This window comes from Coloeus monedula (genome assembly GCF_965178545.1).
Source record: "Coloeus monedula genome assembly, chromosome: 29".
Classification (NCBI taxonomy): Eukaryota; Metazoa; Chordata; class Aves; order Passeriformes; family Corvidae; genus Coloeus; species Coloeus monedula.
The window spans coordinates 2,002,317-2,022,415 of NC_138809.1; the positions used below are offsets into that span (position 1 = coordinate 2,002,317).

General features: G+C 60.3%; 2 protein-coding genes and 1 pseudogene across 4 annotated transcripts in view; 2 read left to right on the forward strand and 1 right to left on the reverse strand.

Annotated features, from left to right (window-relative positions):
* LOC309583076 (low affinity immunoglobulin gamma Fc region receptor II-like) overlaps window positions 1–20,099 on the reverse strand; it is a 158,548-nt pseudogene that overhangs the window by 88,676 nt on the left and 49,773 nt on the right. The window lies entirely within an intron of this gene.
* On the forward strand, window positions 64–2,739 carry FCER1G (Fc epsilon receptor Ig). Of its 2 annotated transcripts, none has more exons than XM_082298749.1 (5): window positions 64–145; window positions 1,633–1,724; window positions 1,856–1,891; window positions 2,016–2,039; window positions 2,490–2,739. In XM_082298749.1, exons 1-5 carry the CDS (start codon window positions 79–81, stop codon window positions 2,544–2,546), a joined length of 276 nt encoding a protein of 91 aa, XP_082154875.1. In that variant the 5' UTR covers window positions 64–78; the 3' UTR covers window positions 2,547–2,739. The 2 variants fall into 2 exon arrangements, with proteins under 2 accessions (XP_082154875.1, XP_082154876.1); XM_082298750.1 differs by having other exon boundaries at window positions 2,019–2,039.
* LOC309583055 (low affinity immunoglobulin gamma Fc region receptor III-like) lies at window positions 10,709–13,928 on the forward strand (the record flags this gene model as incomplete). Its single annotated transcript, XM_082298574.1, is given in 7 exon segments — window positions 10,709–10,733; window positions 10,736–11,011; window positions 11,276–11,548; window positions 13,099–13,182; window positions 13,558–13,579; window positions 13,666–13,745; window positions 13,828–13,928. Coding segments are annotated over 7 exon segments (861 nt in total).

The window sequence follows — 20,099 nt, forward strand, 5'->3', positions numbered from 1 at the left end:
GGGAAGTGGGGGCGGGGAGGGAGGAAGGCGCCGGCGCTGCGGTCACTCCACTCGTGACCGGGGGACCCCACAGGGGACATGGGGACAGCGGGGTCCCGCTGGCTGCTCAGCCTCGTCCTGCTGGGGGGGCCCGGCCTGGCCGCAGGTGGGGGACAAAGGGGTTACACGGCGGGTTTGGGGTGTCCAGAGGGTTTGGGGGATCCAGGGGATGGGAAGGCTGAAGAAATTGGGGGGCCCAGGAAATGGGGGTGCTGGGGAAAGGGGGGAAATGGGGGGATTTGGAGGGTTTGGGGTGTCCGGAGGGTTTGGGGTGTCCAGGGGATGTGAGGGCTGAGGGAATTGGGGGTGCTGGGGAAGGGGGGAGGTGGGGGGATTTGGACGATTTGGGGTGTCCAGGGGATTTGGGGGATCCAGGGGATGGGAGGGCTGAGGGAATTGGGGGTGCTGGGGAACGGGGGAAGTGGGATTTGGAGGATTTGGGGTGTCCAGGGGATTTGGGGGATCCAGGGGGTGGGAAGGCTGAAGAAATTGGGGGGCCCAGGAAATGGGGGTGCTGGGGAAGGGGGGAAATGGGGGGATTTGGAGGATTTGGGGTGTCCAGGGGATTTGGGGGATCCAGGGGGTGGGAAGGCTGAAGAAATTGGGGGGCCCAGGAAATGGGGGTGCTGGGGAAGGGGGGAAATGGGGGGATTTGGAGGATTTGGTGTGTCCAGAGGGTATGGGGGATCCAGAGGGTGGGAGGGCTGAGGGAATTGGGGGTGCTGGGGAATGGGGGAAATGGGATTTGGAGGATTTGGGGTGTCCAGGGGATGGGAAGGTTGAGGAAATTGGGGGGCCCAAGAAATGGGGGTGCTGGGGAAGGGGGGTTGTAGGGGTGAGGGTGTTAGGAATTGGGGAGGGCCCAGGGCAGGGGGGGGGGTCTCAGAGATTTGGGGGGGCCTGGAGTGGGGAATCTGAGGGGTGGAGATGGGGGGGGGGGCAGGGAGGGGGATCTCAGGGATTGGGGGGGGGGGGGCTGGGGAGTGGGAGAGGACGGGGAGGGGGGCCCAGGGATTGGGGATGGGGGCCCCAGAAGTGGGGTCTTCAGAGATTGGGGGGGCCCTGGGAATGGGGGTCTCCAAGAATGGAGGACCCAGGAATGGGGGTCTCTGGGGATGGGGGTTCTTTGGGATCGGGGGGTCCCAGGGGTCCCGGGAGTGGGGAGCTCAGGGGTAGGGGTCCAAGGGCTGGGGGTGCCCAGGGGATGGAGGGTCTGGGGGATGGGAGACCCCATTGAAGGGGGGTCCCAGGGATAGGGGGGGGTCCCAGGGCATGGGGGGTCCCAGGGATGGCTCAAGGCTCCTTCCCTGCTGGCCTTGGATTTTGGGGTGACCCAGGCTCCGGTGCAGCCCCCCCCCGGGGTGCTCGTGGGCTGGGGGGGGGGGACACCCCGAGAGGGTCCCGGGGGGTTCCAGGATCGATCCAAGAGCTCCGGCACCGGTGGGGGGAGGGGGGGGGTGGCTCCGGTGCCACCCAAAGCGACATCGCTGCCACCTGCGACATCCCGGCCCCGCCGCTGTCACCCACGGTGCCGGGGATTTTGGGGTGTCCATTCCCTGCTGAGCCGGGAACCCCCCCCCAAAATCCCCGCAGGGGCCCTGGTGGAGCCCGAAATCTGCTACGTGCTGGACGCCATCCTCTTTCTCTACAGCCTCATCCTCACCGGCCTCTACTGCCGCCTCCGGGTGAGACTGGGGGGGTCCTGCCGACCCCGCCCTCTCTTTTTGGGGGGGGGTCCCCCAAACCCCGGCCCTTTCCCCCCCTCTTTCTGCCCTTTTTTCCCTTATTTTCCTCACTTTTCCCATCCCCCCCCCAGTTCATGGCTCGGCGATCCCGGGGAGCTCCTGAGCAGGTACCGAGTTTGGGGGCGGGGGGACCCCGAGGGGGGGGAAATTTGGGGTGCGGGGAGGGGTGGGGGGGTCACGGGGGTGTCGGGCTGTGCCCCCCCCAACACTTTCACTTTCTGTTTCCCGGAGCAGAAGGAAGAGGCCGTGTACGCCGTGAGTCAGCTCGGGGCTGGGGGCGTGTTCTGGGCGGGGGGGGCTCATCCGGGGGGGCCCTGGCTTGGGGGAGGTGGGGGTCATTTCCCGGGGGGGGGGGGGGCTGTTCTGGGGAGGTGACACATCCCTGGAGGGGTTTCTGTCCCAGTTCTGGGGGTGACACATCCCGGCCGGGAGGGGGGTCCTGTCCTGGGGGTGGGGGGGGGAGGGGGGAGGGTGCGTCCTTGGACACATTTCCGGGGGAGCTCTGCCCACCCCCGCTGTCCCAGCTGACCCCTGGGGTGCCCCAAATTTGTCCCCTTTACTCCCCTCCGCCCCACAGATCCCCCCACCCCCCCCACCTTGGGAGCCCCCGTGCCCCCCCCCTCAGGTGTCCCCCCTCCCCCCATCCCTCCAGGGGGGTGCCAGTCGGGGAGGGCAGAGACCCCCCCTAACCCCCCCTCCCTGCAGGGTCTCAGCGCTGGCAACCAGGAGACGTACGAGACCCTCCAGATGAAACACTCGTGACCCCCCCGACCGTCCCCGTCCCTCCAACACCCGAAGACCCCCCCTGCCCTCCCCCCTTCCCAGGACTGTCCTGGGAAACTGGAGCGCTTTTTTCCCCTCTGGAAATGGCTGATTTGGCCCCAAATTGCTGCTCCGGGGCTGAGACCCCCCGCCACATCTGGGGGGCTGCCCCCTCTCTTTCCTGTTCCCCTCTCCCCCCATGGGGTTTCTGTACGGGGAGGGGGGGTGGGAGCTGAGCAAATAAATCCCATTTGGCCCGGGTTCATGAAAAAGCTGCGTTTTGGGCTCACAGCAGAGAGCAGGGGCCGGACTGGGATGGGGGAGCCGTGGGTGGGGTCACCCCATTCCTGATGGCCCCGCTCACCCAGGACGGTGACATTCAGGGGGACACTCTCGGCCACGCTGTGCCCATCGCTGGCCCTGCACTGGTAGTGGCCGCTGTCATTGTCCCCAACGTGGCGCAGCTCCAGGCGGGGGCCGGTGCCCAGCAGTGCCCACGAGTCCCCCCGGTGCCAGGAGAAGGACAGGGGACCTGTCCCCGCGGCCACCGCGCAGCTCAGCACCAGGCGGTCCCCCAGTGCCACCTGTGCCCCGGGGGGCTGCACCGACACGGACACCCCCGAGAGCGGGACCCCTGCGGGAAGGGGACACAGGAAGGATGGGGGACCTGAGTAGGGGTGGGAGGGGATTGGAGAGGACCCCAGTGAGGGAGAAAGGGACACAACGAGGGCTGGAGGGACCCAGGCAGGGACGGGGGCCAAGAGAATCCCAGAATCAACAAGGCTGGAAAAGACTTTTTGGGGTCACCGAGTCCCCCCCATGACCCGACACCACCTTTGTCACCCAGACCATGGCACGAGTGCCACATCCAGGCTTTTCTTAAACACCTCCAGGGCTGGGGACTCCAAACCCTTCCCGTGCCCAATCCCCCTTTCCATGGGGAAATTCCTGCTGGTGTCCACCCCGCCCCTCCCCTGGCCCAGCCTGAGGCCGTTCCCTCTCCTCCTGTCCCTGTTCCCTGCGAGCAGAGCCCGACCCCCCCGGCTGCCCCCTCCTGTCAGGGACTTGTGCAGAGCCACAAGGTCCCCCCTGAGCCTCCTTTGCTCCAGCCTGAGCCCCTTTCCCAGCTCCCTCAGCCGCTCCTGCTGCTCCAGCCCCTTCTCAGCTCCCTCAGGAATTCTCCAGCCCCTTCCCAGCTCTGTTCCCTTCCCTGGACACGCTCCAGCCCCTCCAGAGGAGGGACCAGAACTGGACACAGCCCTCGAGGTGTGACCTCACCAGGGGGACAGTCCCTGCCCTGCTGCTGTGGCCACACTGTCCTGACCCACCCCAGGTGCCATTGGGCACACCTGGGCACACCTGGCTTGTGTCCAGCCGCTGTCCCCCAGTCCCTCAGGTGCCTTTGTGTCCAGCCACTCTGTCCCCACCCTGCGGTTGTTGTGACAAGGCAGGACCTGGCCCTTGGTGCTGTTAAACCTCCTGTCCGTGGATTGTCCCCATGGATCCGGCCTGCCCAGCCCCCTCTTGTACTAGCTTGAAAACAAACCAGTGGGAGGCACCAAGTCAGAATAACAATTTAATGGGGAAATTAAAGAAAAGGAAAAAAAAAGTAAAAGGAAACACTGGTTCAAACTGACAGAGTCAAGATACAACCTGAGTCCCTGTTAGGCAGGGTGGTGGCTGCAGTCCTCTGAAGTGGTGATCCTGTAGAAAAAAGGGTCTGCTCTTCCTCAGAAAGTCCAATGGTGGCTGTGTAGCTCCTGTCCTCTGGAAATCCAGTGGGAAGGGTTGTCTCTGGTGCTCAGAGTCCCAGATTATATCCACGCTGGGATGCTTGGTTCCTCCCTCTGGGTGGAGCATCTCACAATGGGGTAATGAGTCATGAGGCAAAGTGTTGATTGGGCTCATTAACAGAAGATAGTCCGGAGGGAGTTATCTCTGAGTCATGCGGCAGGACAATAAAGGGCAATTAACAGCAAGATAGTCTGGGGGGAGGAGGCAAGGAAACACTGCCCCACCTGGTTCCAACAGCTCATGAGGGTGGTAATAGAACACACTGCAACCCAGGACACCTCTGCAGAACCCTGCTGCCCTCCACCCCCCCAGACTGAGGTCACCTGCAAATCTGCCCAGGGGGGGCTCAATCCCGTCCTCCAAATCATCAATAGAGAGATTTAACAGGACCAGACCCAACTCTGAGCCCTCGGGGGCACCGCTGGTGGCTGGACACCGCCTGGATGTGGCACCATGCCCGCACTCTCTGAGCCCAGCTGTCTTGGCGTGGCTTTGTGATGTGTATCCCAAATCACTGCTCTATGCCCAGAAATTAATTCCTGTGCCTTTCTATGCCTCTAAACTGAGCCTAAGAGGGGGAAGGAAAAAACCTGAGCAAAGCTTTTTCAAAGCAGTTTGCAGCTTGTTCCAGGTCACACAGAGATAGCGACTTCTTTTTCCCAGCCAGCTTTCAGCCAGGTTTTTTTTGGTTCTTCTTCTTCTCTGGAGAGAGACTGAGAGTTGAACTTTTTTTTCCTTCCCTGGAATTTTGGATTTTTCCCTTTTTCCGTGGATTGCTTCAATCTCAGAACACATCAGGAGGACTTTCCACTGAGCACAGAGGGCCTGGCCCTGGGCCAAGCCCCAGCTCCGAGGAGACCAAAGGGAGGACTCTGACACTTTCCCAGGTTTTTTCCTCCACAGCAACAGATTTTATCATTTAGCATTATTTTCCTTTTCCCATGTGTTTGGTAAATAAATAGTTTTTATCTCCTTCACTTTCCTTCGAGGAAAATTTATTTTTTCCCGAACCTGGTGGGGACAGGGATGGTTGTGCCTTCTCTCAGAGGATGTATTTCTAAATTTGACCAAACCTGAACAACAGCCATGAGCCAGTTGCTCACCCAGGGAAGGGTCAACTTGTCCAAGCTGTGGGCTGCCAGATTTTCCAGGGAATGCTGTGGGAGACGGTGCCAAAGGCTGTGCTGAAATCCAGGTAGAGACATCCACAGCCTTCCCTGCACCCACCAGTTGAGTCAGCTGGCCATAAAAAAGAGATCTGTAGGAACCCAGAGTGCCGAGAATATTTCTCTGCCTGTTTTGAAGGGTTCTTACCCCCCTGAACAACACTGGTTTAGCTTCAAACCTTGGAAAAAATTACCAACAGTCAGACAACAACTAGAAAATTCAGTGGTGTGAATTAAGTGGTAGACTACGATGTGAGATTGGCACAGGGTGAAAAATTTAGAGGTTTTGGGCTTCTCTTTGTAGTAAATAGATAAGAGTAAAAAATATCAAAATGGAGGATTGTTGTTCTCTAAACCTTCTTCTCCTTCTTCTACTGCTCCATGTTCTGCAGTGAAAGTAGTTTGGAATGATTGGATGGAAAATTCTGCAGTTCCTGCCCGTGTTACTGAAGAATTGGTAGGAAAGTGAAAATAATGCACATTTTTAGTAACTATTGGTTAAAATATCTTTAAAACGCTGTGTAAACCTTGATAGAGAGCCTTCACTCCTGTTTTCTGTGCTCTGTGCTGTACCTGGGTCACGCTGGTGGCTCTGTTCCTCTGATCGGTACCTGGGTCACGCTGGTGGCTCTGTTCCTCTGATAAGACTTCATAAACAACTGTCTGGAAGCATTGAAACTCAAGGAAAAGTCTGGGTTTATCTTTGAAACTCCTTGCAAGGACTTTCAGCAAATTCTCTCCCATCAGGAGGGATTTGATTTACGGCACGGTTCAGTGCCTAGATCCAGCTGCTCAGGCAGGACCTGCCCCTCCTAAATCCCGGCTGGCTGGGGCTGTAGGTGCCGTGGGATGGCACTCGAGGTGATGTGTTCCATGACCTTGCTGGGCACCATGGTCAGGCTGACAGGCCTGGAGTTCCCTAAATTCTCCTTTCGGTTGTTCTTGTGGGTGGAGAAGGGACAGAGGAGGCTCAGGGAGGGATGTGGGGGGATCAGAGAGGGAGGGACCCCAGAGAGGGACAGAGGGGACGTGGGGATGGATGGAGAGGACACAGGGATGGGGAGCTGGGAAGGGATGGGAGGACACAGGGCAGGTGTCAGGAAGAGCTGGGTGTCCGCAGGAAGGACTGGGGGAGCCGTGGCGGCTGTCGGGGCTCCCCGCGCCCATCCCCGCACTCACTGCGCACCGTGACGCGGAGCCGGGCGCTGCTCTTCCGCACGGCCCCCGCTCGGAGCGCACCTGGCAGCTGTAATTGCTGTCTTGGTTTGAAAGACAAATGTCTACCAAGGAAGGCAGGAATTGTCCTGGAATGGAAAGAATGCCCATCCCTAAAAATTGTTATAACTTTGAAAATTATGGGCCTTCCAGGCAAAAATTTAGGAAAAGGAATAACAGTTTTTTGCTGGAAAACGAATAGAACAGAGCAGAGCACACAACGACACAAAACCAGAAATTTCTGCTGCTGGATTTTCCCTCTTTGGTGTAATTATGGCCACGGCCAGCAGGGGGCGCTGCAGGGATCACGCGCGGCCAGCAGGGGGCGCTGCAGGGATCACTCACAGCCAGCAGGCGGCGCTGCAGGGATCACGCGCGGCCAGCAGGGGGCGCTGCAGGGATCACTCACAGCCAGCAGGGGGCGCTGCAGGGATCACTCAAAGCCAGCAGGGGGCGCTGCAGGGATCACGCGCGGCCAGCAGGGGGCGCTGCAGGGATCACTCACAGCCAGCAGGGGGCGCTGCAGGGATCACTCACAGCCAGCAGGGGGCGCCCCGGTGCGAGCTCGAACCCCTCAGGGGCGATGGCGGCCTCGGACGGGAGGGAGGAGGGGAAATCGCTCCTTTTGCAAACTCACGGGCACCAATCGGTCCCGGCACCACCAGCGGCAGCGGGCAGAAGCGGCCAAGGCAGAAGCTTCGATCGTAGTGCCCAATGGCAGCGTAGCAGTGTCCCGGGGCCAGGCACACACCCTGCGTACCACCCGCGACCGCTCTCCCCGATCCCGAAGGGAAGGAAGGCAGCACCCAGCCCCAGCCCAGTCTCGGGTCCACAATACCCATAAATGCCCAGCTTTTCACTCCCTTTCCATCCTTCAGCCCCGCCACAGCAGCTTTGGGAATGCTGAATTCCCCACGGATGTTCAGCAAAGCAGGTGCTGGTCCCGACACAGCAGCCGCGGGGGGGGGGAGGGGGGGGAGGAGGAGGAGGAGGAGGAGGAGAGGAGAGCAGAGCCACAGCCCCAAGGGCCCTGAAGCTGCAGCTGCAGCACAGGGACAGTGTGGTCCAGGAGCAGTGGCTTGGGAGGTCAAAGCGGGGCTGAATTGGAGCTGCTCGGGTCAATGCCCGCGTTGTGCTCTGGGTGCTGCAGACCCTTAATGAGGTGCTGCAGACCCTTAATGAGGTGCTGCAATTAGAGCTGGAGTTCCTAAAGTTCAGCCGTGCTCCTAAAGCATCCCTGTGCACAAACACACGGCTCCGCTGCCTCTCGCAGGCATTTTGGGATCCTGAGGCAGCACTGGACACATTTTGAGGGACAGGTGCCCTCAGCTGTGGCCTGAAGGAGCTGTTTTGGCTGTTGGGAAGGTTGTGTGGTGCTCACTGCAGGTGTTGGGGATGATTGAGCACCTCTGCCATGTGGCCGGTGCTTGGCGCTGGGCGGCCGGGAAGGCCGAGCTGGAGCAGCGGCTGAGGCGGGAGCGGCTGGAGCAGGCGGCCCACGGGAGCAGCAGCTGGCCACACCGGTGGAGCAGGAGCGCCGGGAATTCCGCAGGGTGCTCAGGTGAGGCACAGGGGGTCGGGGGGCACTGGGTGGGAGGGGCCGGGATGGAGGGACCGGGAGCCCACAGGGGAGCCCCGAGGGGGGAGGGACCGAAATGGCCGAGGGGAGACCCCGGGATGGCGGGGGAGCAGAGACCCCGGCGTGGAGCCCGCGGAAAGGAGGGACGGCAATGGTGGTCCCAGAGCACTGGGAAGGGGCCCGGCTGCCATCGAGCTGCGGGTGCCGGGACTGTCACGGGGTGTCCGAAGCGACTGTGACAGCGCCTCCGGAGCCACTGTCGCGATGTGTGGGGACCGACTGTTGCCGTGGCAACGCCTCGCACACCTCCCGGCACTCGTGGGGCGCCCTGGAACGGGCGTGGCAGGGGCGGGGCAGAGCCCTGTCTATTCCCCGTGTCCTGCGCAGGTGAGGAGGGCAGGCATGGAGCAGCTCTGGGGACTCCTGGAATCCAGCCGGGGTCACCCCCCACAGCCCCGGCACGGCCGCGGGCCAGAGCCACGGCTCGATGTTTCCACACTTTTCCCTCTCGTCTGGCGGCCGCAGCCAGAACCCAAACATTCTTTCCAGGAGCTTCCAAAGGGCGGCAGGTTTGAGCCAGGAAGGAGGAGGGTCCCGTTCAGGGTGCTGAGCAGATCCTTGTGGGATTTGCCTGAGTTTTGGGGCTCCCTCAGTGCCTTGGGCAGAGGGACAAAATGATGCATTGCTGCATTTCCGGGCTGCTTCCCTCGCAGCTGCCCCTGCAGGGGCGCTTGCCAGCCAGCCCTGCTCTGCAAACCATCAAAGGCCCTCGCTCGCAGAGCCACTGCTTGGGCTCCCCTTGGCTTTTGTGCTTCTCGCAGGGCTGAGCAAACCACAGCCACGCCTTTTCCCCACACAATTCTCACCTTGCAGCAGCTCTAAAGCTGCGAGAGTCAAAGCCCAGGGGGCGGGGGGGACCCACAGGACCCGTTCCCTGCTCGGGAGCTCCCTGGGATCGTTGAGCCACAAACTGGAGGGGGCGGGGGGGGGGGGGATGGGAAAGTGATGGAAATAAGGGAAGAAATGGAAATGAAAAGAGGAAGAAGCCCCGGGGCAGGGGCACAGCCCTGGAGCCTCGCCCTGTGGTGCCCCCCCAATCCATGAGCACCCCATGGGGGCAGCGCTGGGCCCAGAGTCACCTCAAAATCGGAGGCACCCGGTGAAGGAGCTGCGACCCACGTGCCCACCCAGCCACTGCCCATCCCTGGGACCCCCATTCCTCTGAGAACCCCGACCATGGGACCCCCATTCCTTATGTCCCCTCTCCCTGGGACGCCCAGCCTGGGACAGCCATTCCCCAGCATCTCCATTCCCAAGGACCCCCATTCTGGTAACTCCAGACCCTGAGACCCCCCTTCCCCAGGACTTTGATTCCCCAAGGACCCCCATTCCCACAGGGCCCCTTTCCCCCAGCCCTCCTATCCCATAGGGATCCCCATCCCATGATCCCAAATCCCTGGAGCCCACGTTCCCCTGGGACCCTCATTCCTGAGTCCCTGCTCCCATGGCACCCACATTGCCCTGGACACCCATCCTTGGCTCCCTACGCCTCCTCAGCCTCCAAATTCTGGCAACACCACGTCCCCACCACGTTCCCACCATGTCCTCTCCGTGTTCCACAATGTCCCCACCCTGCCCCCAGCCTGTCCCCACCCTGCCCCCACCATGTGCCACCTACACATAAGGACGGGACCTGACCTCACTTCCTTCCTCTTTGGCCAAAGAGCCGCCACCCCAGGGGACAGGCAGAATCAGCAGCGTGTGACAGCCAGCCCGGGTGGCCGGGGACACCGGGATGGCCGGGAAGGTGGTGCTGCTCCTGTGGGGTGAGTGCCCCGGGCACGGGCCTGACGGCCCGGGGATGGGCCCTGGTGAGGCAGAGAGCGGTGGGGAGGGGGCAGAGGGGGACTGCGGGGTGCCCTGAGGTCCCCAAGGCCAGCAGAGCCGGTCCATGAGGTGACCCGGGTCATGTGGACATGAGAGTGGGGACAATAATGGGTGAACTGGGGTGTGGGGAGGCATCATGGAGCTGGGACAGCTGTGGGGACAGAGCCAGGGGCACAGGGATGAAGAGACAGGGACAAGGGGATAAGCACCATGGGGATGGGCCATGGGGACAGAGGCCGTGGGGCTGCTGCCAGTGACATGTGCCAGCATGGGGTGTCCAAGGTCTCCTCCTGCCTGGGGTGTCCACAGTGTCCCCATGTCCTGCCTCAGCCTGGGGTGGTCATGGTGTCCCCATCCCCAAGAGGTGAGTGCCAGACCCGTGTCCACAGGAGGACAGTTTGGGGACAGTCCCACACTCTGTGCCCCGGGTGCCGCTGTCCCCACAGTGCCACCCCCACCCAGCCCTGTCCCTTCTCCCTTCCAGCCCAGACCCTCGGCCTCGCTGGTGAGTCCTCGGGGGGATGCCACGTCCCCGCCCCGCTGTCCCCATCCCGCGCTGGCCCTGGCAGGCTGGTGTCCCCTGTCACCCGCAGGCGCCCAGACCACCCAGCTCCTCGTGCAGCCCCCCTGGACGCCGCCGGTGCTGTGGGACCGGGTGACACTGACCTGCCAGGGCTCGGGCACCGCCGCTGCCACCACCTGGTACAAGGACGGGCAGAGCTGGCGGCTGCAGGGACCCGACCAATTCGTTGTCACCGAGAGTGGCACCTACCAGTGTCACAGACCCGGCACCGGGCGCAGCCCCACCGTGAGCGTCTTAGATGGTGAGGGGGGTTGGGTGTCCCCAGGCTGGCACCCGCGGGGTCCCCGAGGGCTCTGGGTGGGCTCCGCTCCATGGGTCACCCCCCTGGTGTGACGAGAGCCCGTCCCCTGCACACGGGGACATCCCAGAGCATCCCAGGGCGAGCGGAGCCCCGTGTTGGAATTGGGGACCCCTGGTGCGCTGGGTGTGACCCAATCGGGGCATCCCGGTGCCATCGGGACCGCACGGATCCCCGCGGTGTTACTGGACCGCCCCTGTCCCCCAGCCTGGCTGGTGCTGCAGGTGCCGGCGCGGGCGCTGCTGGAGGGGGACACGGTGACACTGCGCTGCCGGAGCTGGCAGAACAAATCGGTGACCTCGGTGTCCTTCTACCACGAGGAGAAACAACTGCAGCTGTTCCCCGATGGGACCGAGCTGTCCCTGTCCCCTCTGCGGCTGCAGGACAGCGGCCGCTACCGCTGCAGGGGCTGGGTGTATTCCGAGGTGTCACAGGGATGGATTGAGCCGGAGTCGGCGCCGGTGACAGTGACAGTGCACGGTGAGCACCCCACAGCCGCCACCCTGACACCCCGACACCCCCACACCTCAGCACCCCCACAGCCCCTTCACAGCAGCCTCGGGGTCACATCCTCCCCCTCATCTCCTTCCCTCTGTCTTCCCGGTGCCGGTGCTGGAGGGTCCCTCCGAGCCCACCGAGGGGTCCCCCCTCAATCTCAGCTGCCTCAGCACCCCCAGCCCCCTGCGGCCCCGAGCCCCCCTCCTGCACCTCTTCTACCGGCACGGGCGCTTGGTGGGGGGCCCGCAGGGGTCCCCGCAGCTCCTGCTGCCCGCCGTGGGGGTCTCCCACTCGGGGAATTACAGCTGCCAGGTGCGCTCCGAGCGGGGGCCGTGCGGAAGAGCAGCGCCCGGCTCCGCGTCACGGTGCGCAGTGAGTGCGGGGATGGGCGCGGGGAGCCCCGACAGCCGCCACGGGTCCCCCAGTCCTGCCTGGGGACACCCAGCCCTCCATGACGTTTTCTGGGTCCCCCCACCACTGCCCGGGTATCCCCATCCCTCACCCGGTGCCCTCACCCCTCCCTGGGTCAACCCTACCCTTCTCTGAGATCCCTCCACAGTATGCAGGTGCCACCATCCCTGTCTGGATCCCCACCCCTCCCTCGGGTACCCCCATCCCTCTCAAGGTGTCCCCTCCCTAAACCCCCCATCCCTTCCTTGGGGTCCATTGCTGCCCTTTCCAAGCCTCCCCCACCATCTCTGTGTGCCCTCGTCCTCACAGGGGTCCCCCCGATGCTCTCTAAACTTCCTTGGGTCCTTCACTGTCCCCTGGTGTCCCCCTCCCGCAGGGGTCCCGCTCTCGGGGGTGTCCGTGTCGGCGCAGCCCCCCGGGGCACAGGTGGCACTGGGGGACCGCCTGGTGCTGAGCTGCGCGGTGGCCGCGGGGACAGGTCCCCTGTCCTTCTCCTGGCACCGGGGGGACTCGTGGGCACCGCTGGGCACCGGCCCCCGCCTGGAGCTGCGCCACGTTGGGGACAATGACAGCGGCCACTACCAGTGCCGAGCCAGCGACGGGGACAGCGTGGCTGAGAGTGTCCCCCTGAATGTCACCGTCCTGGGTGAGCGGGACCCTCAGGAATGGGGTGACCCCACCCACCACATCCCCATCCCCCCTGGCCAGGTGCCAGCCCCGTCTGTGTCTCCGCAGTGCCCGTGGCCAATGCCACCATCAGCCCCGGTGCCCTGGCACAGCCGGTGCGCGCAGGTGACCCCGTGACCCTGCGCTGCTCGGTGCAGGTGGGCTCAGCCCCTGTCACCTTCACCTGGCTGCGCAACGGCAGCGAGGTGGCCCGGGGTCCCCTCCTGGAGCTCGGCGACGTCCATGTGGGACATTCCGGCACCTACCAGTGCGTGGCCACCAACCAGCTGGGACAGGACGGGCACCGCGTGTTCCGGGCACTCAGCCCCGAGCTGGCACTGACGGTGACACCGCGGGCACACTGGGACACAGGTGGGGTCACTCGGGGTTACTGGAGGGTGCAGCAGCCCCGGCATGGCAGCTGACCCTGATGTGTCCCCCTCTGTCCCCAGCAGTGGCCGCAGGGGTCGGTGGTTCCCTGCTGTTCCTGGTCCTGCTCCTGGGTGTCATTGTGGCCTGGAACCGGTGGCATCGCCTGGGTGGGTGACAATGGAGCCAACGGGGTGCCGGGGGCGGTGGGAAGCCCCCCAGAGTTGGAGAGGAAATGGGGCAGCACCCACAGTTTGTGACTTGGGGGTGGATGAGCCCCCTCTGACCCCAGCTCAGGGTCCTGGGGGCTTTGGGGTGGCGTTGGGATGTTGGGGGCACTTTCAGGGGTTTTGGGACAGTTTGGGGGGTCCCCCTCCCTCCCAGCCTTGGGGCTCTGGGGGCTCAGGGGATCTGGAACACCAGGGTGGTTCAGAGCTTCTTGGGGGGCATAGGGGATGCTTGGGGGTTCTGGGTGGACTCAGGGGTCCCAAGGGTTTTTAGGAGCCCCAGGGACGCCGCAGTCACCCCACACATTTTCTTTGCAGCCGCCAGGAAGCACCAGGAAAGGTGAGTGGGGGGTTCCAGTCCTGAGCTCAATTTTACCTCCACCCCATAAACCCCCCAGCCCACAGCCCCCCCCTTTACCCCCGCAGGGCTCCCCCAGAGCCCCCAACCGCCCCAGAGGAGGGAGAGGTGCTGTACAGCCTCGTTGGGAGCACCCGGAATGCAGGCGGTGAGTACGGGGCCGGGGACAGGGACACGTCACCCACGGGTGTCACCCCCACCCGGCTCCCCACAACCGCTGTCTCCCGCAGGGTCCCCCCAACCCACATCCCCCCAGGTGACCTACGCGGAGCTGCCGGGACCCCACGGGCGACAGCAGGACCCCAGTGATATCTATGAGAACGTGCTGTGACACTGGGGGCACTGGGGGCACTGGGGGGCACTGGATGTCCCTGCCTGAGGGCGCCCCCGTATGTCCCCCCCACCCCATGGCTCCCATGGGTGCCCACCCTGCCTGGGGGGGGTGGTCACGAGTGGGGGTTCCCATGTGGGGCTGCCCAGAGCTCCGGGTTCCAGTGCTCCCAGTACCCTCCAGGGGTTCCCCATCCCCCTCCGAGTGCCGGGGGGGCACAGGACCCATTTGCCTCTTCTTGGACCCAAAAGGCAGCGTTTGGATTAAAGTGGGAGAAATGGGGTTGGTTTGTTCAGCTCTGCCTGCTCAGCTCGGGAAGGAGGAGGGTCCCGCTCAGGGTGCTGAGCAGATCCTTGTGGCATTTGCCTGAGTTTTGGGGCTCCCTCAGTGCCTTGGGCAGAGGCACAAAATGATGCATTGCTGCATTTCCGGGCTGCTTCCCTCGCAGCTGCCCCTGCAGGGGCGCTTTCCAGCCAGCCCTGCTCTGCAAACCATCCAGGCTGGAAGGGTGAGCTGGTCCTAAAAACTGCACAGGCCCTAAAAAGCTGAGCCAGAGGCAAAAAGTGAGCTGGACCTAAAATCTGAGCCCGGCCCAAAAACTGAATTTTCCCCGAAATCAGAATAAGCCCTAAAAACCTGAACCAGTCCCAAAATCTGAACCGGTGGCAAAACCTAAACCAGCCCCATAATCTGAACTGGACCCAAAAACTGAACCAGCCCTAAAAACATGAACCCATCCTTAAATTGGAATAAGCCCCAGAACCCAAACTGGCCCCAAAAACCTGAACTGGCCCCAAAACCTGAACCAGCCTGTTGGGGTTTTAGTTTACTCTTAGTTTTTTTCCTGTTAAAGGAATTTTCTCCCATATGCATGTTGCTCGGGGACAAATAGCTGTATTTAAGAAAGACAAAAAGGGGGGTGGGGCGGATCTGGCTACTCCTTTGTCTACACCTGGGTGTGGGGTCAGTTCGCTCTGAGCGTCCGGAGAGAGAAGCTGCAGAGAAAGGAGCTGCTGCTTCTTTCTTTTTGGCCGTTCTTCTCTTCCTGCTGGAAACAACGCCGGGACCCCAAAAGCCGCTTTCCCTGCCCTGCTGGAGGCCGAGCTGTGGCTGCCCTGCCCTGCTGCTGCTTCGAGCTTTCGCTACGCTGTAGCCCTGCTCGCCCTGCCTGCCTGGGCATCCGTGGGGTTCTCCCATCTGGATACATCTTGCCTGCCACCCGGGATTTGTGCGTCCCTGCCCCTCCAGCCTGCCGTTCCAGCCTGCTCTTCCCGAGAGTCCGGGATCGGCTGCCCAGGGGTTTGTGAAGCTCCTTTGTTCCTTCCCTTCCCGGGATCCCAGGCCGCCGGTGCCGCGTGTTTCCCGAGCTCGCTCCGGAGCGCCCCCTGCAGCCGCGGGGGAACCATCGCACCTGCCCTGCTCACCGGGAGCCGCCAGCGCCCCTGCCGGCTGCGAGCGGAACTGCACCCGAGGGGAAAGGGCCTGACAGCCGAGAAGGCTGGGACTGGGTTTGTGTTTGCTGTTACTGCCATAGTTATTGTTGTTTGTTTGACTGGTTATATACATATATATATATATATATATATATATATATAGTAAAGAACTCTTATTCCTATTTCCCACATCTTTGCCTAAAGGCCCTTGATTTCAAAATATAATAACTGAGAGGGAAAAGGGGTTATATCTGCCACTTCAAGGGGGGCTTCTGCCTTCCTTAGCAGACACCTGTCTTTCAAAACTGAGACAGATCTTGGTGCCCAATGTGGGGCACGAGGGCATTAAGAGAGAGGTGAAAAAGGAATAACAGTTCCTGGATAACTTAATTTTGTGTGCTGGATATAGGAACCTTGTTAGGCAGCACTATGTGGTCTGGTTTACCCTGGTTCGGGTGGCATGTGGCCGTGGCTATATTCTTCCCCTTTGCAGCTACTTACTTGAATATGGGTCCTCTGACTAAGGCTACCATTGCTGTTATCCAGCTTGCGTTATGGGTCGAGAAGGTGAGGAATTCATGGGTTTTTAGCTTCCTCCGGAATGTGGGCACATGGATAAACGACTATCACACACTGAGCACATGTTTTTGGGGTTATGTTAACAATGGTACCTTCTGTGAGGAAATGACACCAGGGGAAGTTTTCCCCCAACCTCTCAACCAGTTCTTCGGGCCCACCCCATCAATTTTCGAAGGGTTTAGATTCCCTCTGAATACTAACCATCTGCTGCTGGTAGGCCTACTCTATTTAGCACTTCGGGATAAGTTGAGATTGGCTTGGATATCTACCCAGACACCAGCCCCAGAGACTAGAGATCCTACTCCAGAGCCTGATCCTGCCCCAGAACCTGACACGGCCCCAGACGCTAGAGATCCTACCCCAGAGCCAGAGCCTGCCACAGCCCCAGACACTAGAGACCCTGCCCCACAGACTGATACTGCCCAACAGTCCACCTCAGAAATGGACTACCCAAACTGGGTGGGGGTACTGGCAAAAGGGATGCAGGAGATGTGCCAAGAGATGGGTCAGGTGCGCCAGGGGATATGCCAGGAGATGGGCCAGGTGCGCCAGGAGATGTGCCAGGAGATGGGCCAGGTGCACAAGGAGATGTGCCAGGAGATGGGCCAGGTGCGCCAGGGGATATGCCAATTGCTAAGGGAATACATCTCCTCAGCTAGTGAAAAACCCTCTCCCTGCCCCAAAGAGGGTGAGTCCAATGGTGCAGCAGTGGAACCCATGGATGTTACAACCGTCCAGGTTTCAGCTGAACCACAAGGACAACCACAGCCAGCAGCAGTCGCCCCTGTGCAAAGGAGGAAGTATAAGACCAAATCAGTACGACCAGTTAATGATGATGGGCAACCAGGGCCCTCACAACCAGCAGGAGAGCCAGAGCCAGAAATCATCACTGAGTCCCTGTCGTACAACAGTCTCCATGCTATGCGAAACGACATTGTGCGAAGGGGGCGTGAGCCTTATACAACCTGGCTGCTTCGGGTTTGGGACCTTATGGGCACAGGTGTGCAACTGGATAGTGGTGAGGCAAGGTATCTGGGATCGTTGACCCAGGACCCAGGTGTGGACCAGATATTTGTGAGGGAGCCAGGGCCCCTTTCTCTCTGGGAGTGGCTCTTAAGGAGTGTGAGAGAAAGGTTCATTCACAAAGAAAGAATGCAGGGGTACCATCATAGAATGCAGTGGAAGACACTCAAGGAAGGGATCCAACAGCTAAGAGAGGTGGCAATATTAGAGGTACTCTTGGGAGGGATGGACAGCATGATAATGACCCCGATAAGGTCAGGTGCACAGGACAGATGATGTGGAACCTGGCAAGGCTAGGGCCATCGCAATACACCACCTTCATTGCAATGATTGATGCTGACAATAACCGAGAAACAGTGGGCTCTGTTGCCAACAAGCTCAGGCATTATGACAGCATGATCAATGGCCCGCTGAAAGCTCATGTCTCTGCTGTGGTCCAGGACCTCAAAGAGGAGATGAAGGAAATGAGGGAGGAGATGAGGGAGGAGATGAGGAGGGTCAGTGTGGCACCAGTGCAAGTCACAGGCCCCCAAGTCAGAGCCCGTCGTCCCCCAGCTAGAGAGAGAGGGTACACCCCACGACCTGAGCTGTGGTTTTTTCTGTGCAAGCATGGGGAAGACATGAGAAGGTGGGATGGGAAACCCACCTCTGTCCTGGCAGCGCGGGTGCGTGAACTCAAGGAGGGAGGCACTAACCGAAGGGGTTCCGCTAAGGTGAAAGTAGCCTCAGCCTCCCGTTACCAAGCTGCCAGGTATTACAGAAGGGAGGATGATATGTCGGATCCCCTTGAAGGTACCTCGAGCATGTATGCCCAGGGAAAGAATGATAACCAGGGCTAGGGGGGCCCTGCCTCTAGCCAGGAAGAGGCACTGGAGAACCGAGTTTTCTGGACGGTGTGGATTCGATGGCCTGACACATCAGAGCCACAGAAATATGATGCATTGGTTGATACTGGGGCACAGTGTACTTTAATGCCATCGGGACATGTGGGGGCAGAACCCGTATCCATCGCTGGGGTGACTGGGGGATCACAGCAGTTGACCCTGTTGGAAGCTGAGGTGAGCCTGACTGGGAAGGAGTGGCAAAAGCATCCAATTGTGACTGGCCCAGAGGCCCCGTGTATTCTGGGCATAGACTTTCTCCGGAATGGCTATTACAAAGACCCAAAAGGACTCAGGTGGGCATTTGGGATTGCTGCTGTGGAGGCAGAGGGCATTAGGCAATTGAACGCCCTGCCTGGACTATCAGAGAATCCTTCTGCATTTGGGCTCCTGAAAGTGGAAGAGCAACGAGTGCCAATTGCCACCTCGACAGTGCACCGCCGGCAGTATCGGACAACTCGAGATGCTGTGATCCCCATCCACAAGATGATCCGCGAGCTGGAGAGCCAAGGGGTGGTCAGCAAGACCCACTCACCCTTCAACAGCCCCATCTGGCCTGTGCACAAGTCTGATGGGGAATGGAGATTGACTGTGGACTATCATGCCTTGAATGAAGTGACTCCACCATTTAACGTCTGCTGTGCCAGACATGTTGGAGCTCCAGTACGAGCTGGAGTCCAAAGCAGTGAAGTGGTACGCCACTATTGACATTGCCAATGCATTTTTCTCCATTCCTCTGGCAGCAGAGTGCAGGCCTCAGTTTGCCTTCACGTGGAGGGGCGTGCAGTACACCTGGAACTGACTGCCCCAGGGGTGGAAGCACAGTCTCACCATCTGTCATGGACTGATCCAGACTGCACTGGAAAAGGGTGAGGCTCCAGAACATCTGCAGTACATTGATGACATCATTGTGTGGGGGAACACCACAACTGAAGTGTTTGAGAAAGGAGAGAATAATTCAAATTCTCCAGGAAGCTGGTTTTGCCATCAAGAAGAGCAAGGTCAAGGGACCTGCCCGAGAGATCCAGTTCCTGGGAGTAAAGTGGCAAGATGGACGACGTCAGATTCCCACTGAGGTCATCAATAAGATCACTGCGATGTCTCCATCGACCAACAAGAAGGAAACACCAGCTTTCCTAGGCGCCATAGGTTTCTGGAGGATGCACATTCCTGAGTACAGCCAGATCGTGAGTCCTCTCTACTTGGTTACCCGCAAGAAGAACGATTTCCACTGGGGCCCTGAACAGCAGCAAGCCTTTGCCCAGATCAAACAGGAAATCGCTCATGCAGTAGCCCTTGGCCCAGTCAGGACAGGACCAGAGGTGAAGAACGTGCTCTACTCTGCAGCCGGGAACAATGGTCTGTCCTGGAGCCTCTGGCAGAAGGTACCTGGTGAGACTCGGGGCCGACCACTGGGATTCTGGAGCCGAAGCTACAGAGGGTTCGAAGCCAACTACACTCCCACAGAGAAAGAAATCTTGGCAGCTTATGAAGGAGTCCAAGCTGCCTCAGAAGTAATCGGCACTGAGGCACAACTCCTCCTGGCACCCCGACTACCGGTGCTGGGGTGGATGTTCAAGGGAAAGGTTCCTTCCACGCATCACGCCACCGATGCTACTTGGAGCAAATGGATCGCCCTCATCATGCAGTGCGCCCGAATTGGAAACCCAAGTCGCCCTGGGATCTTGGAAATAATTACGAACTGGCCAGAAAGTGAGACTTTTGGTTTATCTTCTGAAGAAGAAGAGGACCAGGTGACACGTGCCGAAGAAGCCCCACCATATAACGAGCTACCAGAGAGTGAAAGACAATACGCCCTCTTCACTGATGGTTCCTGCTGAATTGTAGGCGCTAGCCGGAAATGGAAAGCCGCTGTATGGAGCCCCACACGACAAGTTGCACAGGCTACTGAAGGAGAAGGTGGATCGAGCCAATTTGCTGAGCTCAAAGCTGTCCAATTAGCTCTGGACATAGCTGAAAGAGAGAAGTGGCCAAAGCTCTACCTCTACACTGATTCATGGATGGTAGCCAATGCTCTGTGGGTTTGGCTGGAAAGGTGGAATAAGGCAAACTGGCAGTGCAGAGGAAAACCAATCTGGGCTGCTGAAGAGTGGAAAGGCATTGCCACTCGGGTAGAGAAGCTATCCGTGAAGGTCTGTCATGTAGATGCTCACATCCCCAAGAGCCGGGCTAATGAAGAACATCATAACAACAAACAAGTAGATCAGGCTGCGAAAATAGAGGTGTCCCAGATA

Bases quoted from the DNA above. Each gene is read 5' to 3' on its own strand.
- FCER1G (XM_082298749.1), top strand. From the start codon at position 79: ATGGGGACAGCGGGGTCCCGCTGGCTGCTCAGCCTCGTCCTGCTGGGG. The intron at 1,725-1,855 runs GTGAGACTGGGG...TCCCCCCCCCAG, and splicing joins GCCTCTACTGCCGCCTCCGG to TTCATGGCTCGGCGATCCCG. The intron at 1,892-2,015 runs GTACCGAGTTTG...TGTTTCCCGGAG, and splicing joins CCCGGGGAGCTCCTGAGCAG to CAGAAGGAAGAGGCCGTGTA.